The 10,597-nt window shown below is 35.8% G+C and overlaps 1 protein-coding gene across 1 annotated transcript; it reads right to left on the bottom strand.

Annotated features, from left to right (window-relative positions):
• Positions 1 to 1,815: 1,815 nt before the first annotated feature.
• Positions 1,816 to 2,541, bottom strand: LOC118836492 (vomeronasal type-1 receptor 4-like). Its single transcript, XM_036743769.1, has one exon. The coding sequence runs from the start codon at positions 2,539 to 2,541 to the stop codon at positions 1,816 to 1,818; it is 726 nt and encodes a 241-aa protein (XP_036599664.1).
• Positions 2,542 to 10,597: the final 8,056 nt, after the last annotated feature.

Raw genomic sequence — 10,597 nt, 5'->3', positions numbered from 1 at the left:
AAGAGGGTGTCCAAGAGTTAATGGTAAATCATAATTATTTCAACACTGTCCTTAAGGAATAGCTCCTTATCACGTATCTTGGAAAAATTAAGTCTGGCTAATGACCAGTCAATTAACATATATATGTATGTATGTATGTATGTATGTATGTGTATATATATATATGTATATACATACATATATATGTATATGTATGTATATACATATATATATATGTATACACACATATATTCTTACTTCTTTTGTTAAGTATTTCCCAATTACATGAAAAATTTCAACAATCATTTTTAAAAATGTTGAGTCTCAAATATTCTCCCTCTTTCTTGCCCCTCTGCCCAACTTGAGAAGCAAAGCAATTAAATTTTTATTAAACATGTGATGTTATGCAACACATACTTACATATTAGCCACATTGGAAAAGAAAACAAAATAAAAAAATAAAGACAAAAAATATAAGTATACTTCAATTTGCTCATCAGTTCTCTCTCTGGAGGCAGATAACATTTTTCATTATGGGTCCTTAGGAATTGGCTTGGATCATTGTCTTGATAAGAATAGTTAAGACTTTCATAGTTGATCTTCCTTACAATACTGCTGTTGTATAAAATGTTTTCCTGGTTCTACTCCACCTTATGTGAGTTCATATAAGTCTCTTCAGGTTATTCTGCTCATCATTTCTTTTTTTTTTTAACATTTTTGAATTCCACATTTTATTATTTAATATTTTTAGTTTCAAATTTTCTCCTCATTTCTACCCTCCCTCCCACTCCAAGATGGAATATATTGTGATTGCCCCATTCCCCAGTCAGCCCTCCCTTCGGTCAGCCTATTCCCTCCTCATTCCCTTTCCCCTTACTTTCTTGTAGGGAAAGATAGTTTTTTATGCCCCATGGCTTTTATATCTTATTCATCTTTCCTTTTAGAACAACAGTATTCCATTACAATCATATACCATAACTTTCTCAACCATTTCCCAATTGATGATGGTGGTTGTTGTGCTTGTTGTTATTGCAGATGTTGAGTCATGTCTAACTGTCCATGAATCCATTTAGGATTTTCTTGGCAAAGATACTGGAGTAGTTTGCCATTTTCTTATCCAGCTCATTTTACAGATGAGGAAACTGAGGCAAATAGGGTTAAGTGACTTGCCCAAGGTCAGACAGCTAGTAAATGTCTGAGGCCTGATTTGAACTCAGGTTTTCTTGACTTCAGGCCTGGTGTTCTAACTACTGCACCACCTAGCTACCCCAATTGATGGGCATGCTCTCCGTTTCCAATTCTTTGCCACTCCAAAAACTGCTATAAATAGTTTTGTACAAATAGGTCCTTTTCTCTTTTCTTTAACCTCTTTGGGACAGAGATGTAGCAGTGATATTACTGGGCCGAAGAGTATACACAGTTTTAAAGCTCTTTGAGCCTACTTCCGAATTATTCTCCAGAAGGGTTGGACTAGTTCACAACTCCACCATCAGTGCATTAGTGTCCCAATTTTGTCCACATCCCCTCTTGCATTTGTCACTTTTCTTTTCTGTTGTTAGCCAATCTGATAGGTGTGAGATGGTTTCTTAGTTTTAATAACCCTTTCTCTCATCAGTAGTGATTTAGAACACTTTTTCATGTAATTATTGATGGCTTTGATTTCTTCTTCTGACAACTGTTGGTACCTATCCTTTGACTGTCTAGCAACTGAAGGATAGAAGACCAGCTAAATTTCCTGTCTCTTTTTAAAGATTCTATTAGATCCTTTCCCTTTGGCAGGATCCTTTGCAGGTAGACTTTGAAGAACAGACCACTGAAATATCCCCCAGGACAGCATCAGGATTGGGGCTTTATCATCCTCCAGAGGGTGAAGAAATATGTAGAAATTTGGGAATCATTGATGATCACCACAAAAGGGCTCAAAGCTGGAAAGCAGGCAGCCAGGAAGGCAGAATAATTTGGCAACCAGCGTAATCGATTTTTATGAAACATTTGCCATGCAAAGATAGAATTTAAAGAATAAAAGCCGAAAAAGAAGCTGACCAGCAGCACAATGGTTCGAGTGGCTCTTATCTTAGGAGTATCTCCAGAAGTGAGCTTGCTTCTGTGAATGTACCTGATCTGTTGGTGATGTCTGTATAGGAAAAATATCATATATCCACCTGTCCAGAGCATGATTGCCACACAAACAGCATCAAAAAGAGAGATTATGAACAGATATAGTACGACGCTAACTGAGGTTACAAATACAGAAGAACAAATAACCAAATCTATGATCTCAGTGAAATTTTTGCTGATCTTTGGGATGCTTATATACCCAAGAAGAGCATAATTGCTTAAGAGATGGAAAATCCAGGAGAGAAGAATGGAGGGGAAAATGTACTTTGGGACTTGGGTTTTGAGCTGCCCCTTTGTAGACCTCCCTGAACTGATGGTGATGGCCTGTACACTACTCAAGAGGCAGGTGGTAGAAAGAGAAAGGCCTCGGGCCACTCGATGAAGGTAGATGATAAATTTACATATTAAATCATTCATGAAGTTACTTAGTCCAAAAGCAGACATTGTATAAGGGACCCCTTTGGAGAGAAGCACTATGTTATTGACCAAAGCCAGATGGGTAAGTATTAAGTCGATTGGCCTTAGTCTATGACCAGACAAGATGGTGATGGTATAAAGTACCAGAATGAAGGAGTTCCCCAGGGCCCCAGCTCCTGTCTGAGAAAGGAAGAAAAGTTCCAGTACATTATTACTAGCAATCATTTTCTTGTTGTTTAAGGGAGGTAAACAGTAGTCAGATGAATGAATCCTGGAAAGAAACATAAGTAATTAATGGCATTTCCTCAAAGGAAAAAATAAAGCATTTATAAATCCTTTACTAAGTGCCAAGCACTGTACTAAAAGCTGTGAATACACAAAAAGATCCTGAGGGCAAAGAGCTTAAGTTTGAATATAGAAAGGCTACAAATGGTGTGGAAGGAAATGAAGATTCTCAGCCCAGGGCCACGGTTGTAAAGTCCAAAAGTCAGTAATAGGTCTTGGGAGAGGAATAATTGCTGGTGCAGACCTCACCACAAAATGGATTGCAGAACTCCCCCTATCTGAGAAGGAGCTGGTCCTCACAGAAGGATATTCAAGGTTGATAAGGTTGTAGGGATGATAATTTGTTTCAAGCCCCAGGCCTTTAGGGAAGGTCAAGGATGAAACGATAGCAAGGTAATAATTGTGAAGTCTGGGTATGAGGAATTGATTTGTTAGGGAAATGAAAGTATGCTTGGGCCTCTTAGTTTTGGATAAAGGAGCTACTCTCCAAGTTCAAGAGTCCCCAATCACTTTTCCTTCCTACTTGGAAGACTTTTCTGAAAATGTCTTTTTTGTTGCTACTAGATGAACTTTGGGTATTTTTATGAAAGTTATTATCCTGTCACATCTTCCATTCCTATTAGCATTTCTTTGCATGTTTTAAAAAAAATAAGATGAGATCTGCTTTAAAATATAACAAAAAATAGCTAATATATAGCTCTTACTATATGCTAGACACTGTGCTAAGTGCTTTATAATTATCTCATTTTATCCTCAGAACAACCTTGGAAGGTATGTGATATTAATATTCCCATTTTATAGATCAGGAAACTGAGGCAGAAGTTAAGTGACTTGTGCATGGTCACACAGCTAATAGGTATCTTAGACTGGATTGGACCTCAGGTCTTTTTTATTCCAGTCCTCATACTCTATCCACTGATTCACCAAACTATTCCCAAATATACGCATATATGGTATAATCTTTTTCCTGTACACACATACATTAATATGTTACATATACATATTATAGTTCCCCGCAATATTAGTAATTAACACAATAAAAGGTGCTAAAAGAGGAATCAAATATTTGGGCACCATGAGGGAATTAATTGATATCAGTATTTATACCCCAATGTATGGAAGCTCTCAAGATTCTTTCTGTAAAGGCATTCACCTGTATTCCTTTGAACAGAATTGTGTCCATTGAGTCAAGTCACTTAAGAATATAATGTCTTATTCTCTCCATGTATAGGTCAAACGATAAGCAGAACCTACACTTTCTTCACTCAATATCACTCTGATGACATTAAAACATAAATGTGTGCCTTTGTATGTCTGTGCATGTATTCATCATCAGATTCATACGTACATAGATAAATATAGTTATAGATATAGAAATTGAGATAGATGTAGAGATAGATATAGATTTAGATATCGATATAGATACTATGAGTTGAAAGGTCCAAAGTCTTGCCAAATATTTTATTCCTGGGTTACCCTTCTTTCTCCCTCAGGTTAATATCCATTTCTCTTCCTGTCTGAGAGAAAACTCTTATTTCCTTCTTCATGGTAATCTCCATAAGAACTCGAAAAGATTCAATTGGTCTTTCATCAATTCAATTTTATAACTTTGAAATTGCATTTTTATGTTTATTTTGACAGTCGGGGTGGTAGTAAAACCTCATCAGTTGTAGTCAGATGGATGATCATGAAGACAAAACACAAAAGATTGATTAGCAAGGAAAGAGAGAAAAGAGAAAGTTGCTGTTGCTGCTCTGATAATAATATGCCCTCTAAACACCTTATTATATGAAGTCAAGGAAATTAGAAAGGAAGCCATCAGGTATAGCCATAGAACAGAAAGATTATAGAGTATCTAGATTCGGATCTAGTAGCTGCCATTTTTTGCCTGTGTGATCTAGAGAAACCATCCATCTTCTCTGTGCCTCAGCTGCCTCACTAGTAAAATGAGAGATTTGAATTAAATTTGAGCTAAAGTACATTCCATTTCTAACACTGATCCTGTGATCCTCTGAGGCCCAAGAAAAAATAAAGAATGGCTGGATATGATGGAGAAGACTCTGAAAAGCAGCAGAGTTTGGGATAGACATGGTCTGATACTCTAGACAGGGCAAGAGCTGAAGAATCTGGTCAGTTGGAGAGCAGGCCTGCCACTGCCAAGTGATGGTCCAGTCTAGGAATACACTAGTAAACATGAGGGGCAGTTATGAGCATGAGATATTTTGAAACAACATCATTCTAAACACTTTTTCTTTTACCTTTTGTTGATTTCTTCAGTGGTTCACATAAATATGAAATAACGGGAATCATGATTGCTTAAGGACCAGAAGAGGTAGAAAGTACTGCAAGAGTCTGGAGAAGAAACCCTGTTTGGGAATTAATGGAAAGGGAGGTAAGCTGGCTGATTTCTGAGACCTGCTCTGAGATCTGAAGCATTCTTATTCATGTTACAGCACCTTTGGACTGTCTACCCCCTTTCCCCCATCCATCTTCTTATTTTTTCTCTTTGGGTGATTTCATAAGCTCCCGTGAATAAAGCCAGAATGTTTATGCAGATAACTGTTAAGTTCACACACACACACACACACACACACACACACGCACACGGCCTTCAACCATTACACTTTCTTTAGCTTTAATTCCCCTTCACCTACTCAATGCTTGATGTCTGAGACTGGTTGAACCTAAACAGCTCACACTGAAAATGCATGAAAAAGAACCTATTATCCTTATTCTAGGGATTAGACCACATTTGTAATCTCAGTTTCAACGTCTACCACAGGGAAGACAAATGAAACTATTAAATTTTTATAAGAGTTGGCAAGAATAAATCAATCTAAACTGAATGCTATCAAATAAAAATGGTGTAACATCCATCCCCCAAAGAAGAGCTTTCAGAAGACAGGCCCTCCCCCCATTCCTTTGCTGAAGTGGAGCAATGTGAATGTGAGATACTTCATAAAACCTCATACTTTTGGGCAGACGAGGATTACATATTTTATTACCATTATGTTGGTTAATATTACATGCTTTACATTTCCCCCTAACTCAGGGAAAAATATAGATAATGCATAACTAAATATTTCCATCATGTGTATATATATATACATATATATATATGTAGATATATACACTTGATTGATGTCTATTTTTTCTTTACCTAAGAACTCTTTAAATATATATATTTACATGTGTGTGTATATACACTGTGTATAGGTATGTGTATATGTGTATATGTATACATATACAGAGATAGGGCGGTAACGTAAAAATAAAGATATTAATCAAGCATACATGCATACTTGTATATTCATGTGTGTAGGTGAGTATATATAAGTATACATATATACTCGATCGTAATCTTTATTTTTACATAACCTCTGTGTGTGTATACATAGTATAAGTATATATACATACCCATCTACATACACATACATGCATATACACACTGTATATAAATTGTCAAAAAGAGAAAGAGGAGTAAGAAAAATATCTCAATTTCTCCAAGAGTGTTGTGTTTAAGTTTTACATTGTGAATAAATAAATTTCTTGAGAGACCTTAACTCCAAATTTAAGAGCTGAAATGGATTAGACCTAAGGAGAAGTAAAAAATAATACTGATGATTACACTGACTAATATAAATATGTATTTGTAATATAATATAGATCTACTAATATAAATGATTGACTCTAGCTATGATTTTTCCCCAAGACTAAAACACTAAAATATTTTTATGTCTTTGTGTTATTACTTCAATTTTTAATAAATATTATAGCTTGTTTTGTGACATTTATTTAAGTCTTTGAAAAATGAGATTTTGACATACAGTGAGGCATAAACAACCATTAATGAGAAATTAGATATTACCAGGTTATTAATTGAGCACTGTTTCTATTAAATAATGTAAAATAAATGATCATTTATAAGTGAAGGAATTAATTATCTTGCAATTCTATATCTTGAGAATGAATCTGTTAATGAGTCAAATGGCAAGCTGAGACATGATCAGACTTAATGAAACTGATTGACACAAAAATCCATCTGCATATATTTTGAGGAACAAGTATTGAAATCATGTTGGTTTTTAATTTTCATTTTTGTTTTAAGTAAATGCCTTTGCTAATCCTATTGCCTTGAAGAAAGAAATGAGCTAAGGGTAGAGATCCTAGTAAATGACTGAGGAAGGCAATCAGAGAGGCAGAAACAATGGAGCTGAGAGTAGAGATTTGAAAGGGACAAAGATTACAGGAATCTATAGCCTTAAGAATATGACAGATTCCTCATTTCTACCCAGAGGAGAAAAAAGGAGGAAAAGGAAACCTTAGTGACAATGTTCCCCCACCCCTCCATCCTCTAAAAATTCCACACCATTTCCCAGATTCTTCTCCAATTGTTTATTCCTTTTTCAATTAAAGGTTGCCTAAACCACACTGGTCTCCTGAAAGAAATCACTTTCATCTTAGTTCCCGTCTCTGAGACCCAGATATAAAGAAAGATCTACTTACCAGGCAGATCTCTAAAAGCTGAAAGAAAGAACTGGTCTATAGTATTTAGATGTGTGTATGTGTGTGTGTCTGTGTGTGCATGCCTGTACCTTCTGTGCCCTTGTATCTCGGAGTATAGCACTGTGAGGACCCTATTTATAGGAATGAAATTCTTTAACGCTTCTTCCCCACAGCTATGATTATCATGTCACATACAAGAAGCATGGCAGTCTGTAAGAGGAGGCAAGGCTGTTTTGTGCAAAGTAAATTCCCCTAACACTACGTACAAGTCATCAGCAACAACTGGTATTAATTAATGAGGCTATTACCTCAGCAGTGATTAATAGGTTCTAAAAACTAAAGTCAAAACAAACAATTGAGATCAATTGGGGGAAAAAAACTTTATTTGGATCCTGGGGATTGTGAGAATGAGGTAAGATCATAGACATGGGGGAGATAAAGAATTTAGATACTTGAAGAATACAGGTATGTTGTTCTGAGTTCATGGCTTGGTCTCATCTTTGGATCCTTGAGAATTAGCATTGGGCTCAGAAATGTTTTGCAGCTTAATTTAAATCCATATGTTTCTATTATTGCTTCTTATCTAACTCTAGGGTTCCCAATGAGGTCACCTTACATAGAGATGAGACTTTTCATTTCTGTCTTAATGATCAGGTATTGCAGACCCAAAAGGATGCCACAGCAGCTAAGTGTATCAGGCTCCTCAATATTGAATTAGCTCTCTCCTTTCCCTGAACACTACCTCATTCCCAAATAGATAGTGTAGAGAAAAGAATACTGGTCAAAAATCTGGGTTTGAATACATGGTCAGATATTTACTAGCTATGTGTCAGTAGGACTAGTCATTTGACCTCTTTGAAACTCAGTTTTTTCATCTATAAAACTGGCAAAACACATTGTACAAGAACTATCTCCTAAGGTCCTTGAAAAGACCCACTTTGCAATCCTAATTGCATTCATATAAAGGCATGAGCCATTACTCAGTTTTTCAGGTAGTCTGAAGCTTTCTATCCATTTGAACATTATTTTCCTTAGATCTCATATACATAAAAACAAACATTTTTATTTCTGTATTTTACTACTTAAAATCTCATAAAATAATAGCAGGGCCATCTTCAGTCATCTTGATCTGTATCTGGCCAATGGAGGAGAAAGTGAGTCTGGTGACTTTGCACAGCCCTCCCTCACTTAAATCCAATTCACTTGCAAGTCATGGCATCATCTTCCTGATGCCACAGTCATCTTCAAGAATGAAGGACAAACAACAATGACCACAATCATAAAATCATAGATATACATAATAGTATCTTTTAATAGATTGTTGGAATATGTTATGTAGCCAAATGCCTAGAGAACATCTATAAATTCAATGATAAAGAACATGAAAGAGTGTTAACATGATATAGTGAATAGAGAGCAGCTCTTGGAAGCCAGAATGATCCAGTTTCAAGTCTTTGCTCTGATATATACTGTCTGATGATGACCAAATCATTGAATCACTTAGTCAATCCCCTAAAACTTCAAATGGGAGGATATTTGCTGATCTTCACTGGCAGAGGAAATGTCCTCACTTGAAGATCTCTTCTCATAAATCAGACAAAAGTTAAATAATTGGAGATGTAATGCAGTTTTGAACTTTTCCAAGCTAATAGATTAATGATTATTCCACTTTTCAAATTAATTTCTAAACTGTGATATTGATCAGTCCAATAATAATAAATGGAACAAAAATAGAGAAAATATTAATATCCATTCAAGAAATCTACAGTATTATATAATATAGTCAAGTGTCTCCCTGTTACCTTGAGGAATAAATACCCTCATACACATATATGCCTATGACACATTCAAATATATTATTTATTACATAAAACTTACAATACATAAATATAACAAACATATTATAATTATATAGACATAATTATGCATATACAAATTTTATAATTTTGTCTTCTCAGATTCTCTGTAACGACTTCTGGTTTCCATTTCCTTCACCTTACTGACCTCCATTTATCCATACACGCTATGATACACTATTAGAATCCTCCTTATGTTCCTCATACAAGAACCAACTACCAACTAGATATATTTTCTCTGGCTGTCTCCATGTTTTGAATGATTTCACTCTTCATGCCTGGCCCCTGCTTCCTTAGATTCCTTCAAATCCCAGTATAAATTTTAACATCTGTGAGAAATCTTTCCTGTTTCTTCCTTAACATTTGTGCTTTTATTTTGTGATTATCTCTAGATGATGTGCATGTGTGCATATGTGGGTATTTGTGTGCACACACACAAACATATGTGTGTATGCATGTATGTGTACTTCAAAGGACTCTTGCATTGAGAAGAAATTGTATGCATACATAAAACATATAACAAAATGTATTTTCCTTTCCAATGCCAAAACACAGGTGGTTCCTCTCATTCTTCCTCTTTTCCTTAATGTAATTGAGACGCTAGAGATACCACTAATATAGTAAAGTTCTAGAAAATCAAATGCTGTTTTCTTTGTCTTGCCTCTCTTCTTAAATTGTTTTCAATGTATTTTTGTTGTTTTCCTCCATTCTCATTTAATTTTCCAACTTATCTTTGAGACAGCCCTAACTCTCTTTTAAAACCTGTTCAGAGGAGGGGTACCTACCCAGGTGAAGACTGGCAAATAGACTTCACATGTATATCCCTATGTAGGGGTTTCAAATTGCTTTTGATTTTTGTTGACACCTTTACTAATTCATTGGGTAGAAATCTTTCCTTGCACAACTGCAAAGGCTCAGGAAGTATCAAAGTTCCTGTCAACGGAAATTATACCTTGTTTTCACTTGCCTAGCTCCTTACAGATTGTCAGTGTCCTGGCTTTTATTTAAGAGATAAACCCAGGCTGAGGAAAAGGCACTTAAAATCACTTATCACCTTCTCTCTGCCTGGCATAGTAAGTCCTGTGGAAAGTAGAGAAAATGTATCATACCCTCATTTGGATCCTTACTAAGCTGTGCATAGATACTCTTGAGGATTAGATTAAATAAAAACAGTGGGACTGCTTGGGATCTGCATTACACCATGGGAAAATATCTAGCTTAGTCCCTTTGAATTTCTGTATGGGAGACCCTTCCTAACATCTGATGTCCTTATAGACCCAGAACAGCATTTGATCACCCAAATTGAAACCCATTTAGGAGCAGTCAGGAATGCCTTAACAAATTATGCCCAACAAGCATCTCCCCAAACCTTCTGGCAATGAAAAGGAGAATCCTGTTCCATTGGAGATTGGGTATATTAAAGTCATGGAAAACCC

This window comes from Trichosurus vulpecula, chromosome 2 (genome assembly GCF_011100635.1).
Source record: "Trichosurus vulpecula isolate mTriVul1 chromosome 2, mTriVul1.pri, whole genome shotgun sequence".
Lineage (NCBI taxonomy): Eukaryota > Metazoa > Chordata > Mammalia > Diprotodontia > Phalangeridae > Trichosurus > Trichosurus vulpecula.
The sequence above is the reverse complement of the archived record's forward strand: the minus strand, read 5'-3'. Positions and strand labels throughout refer to the sequence as shown.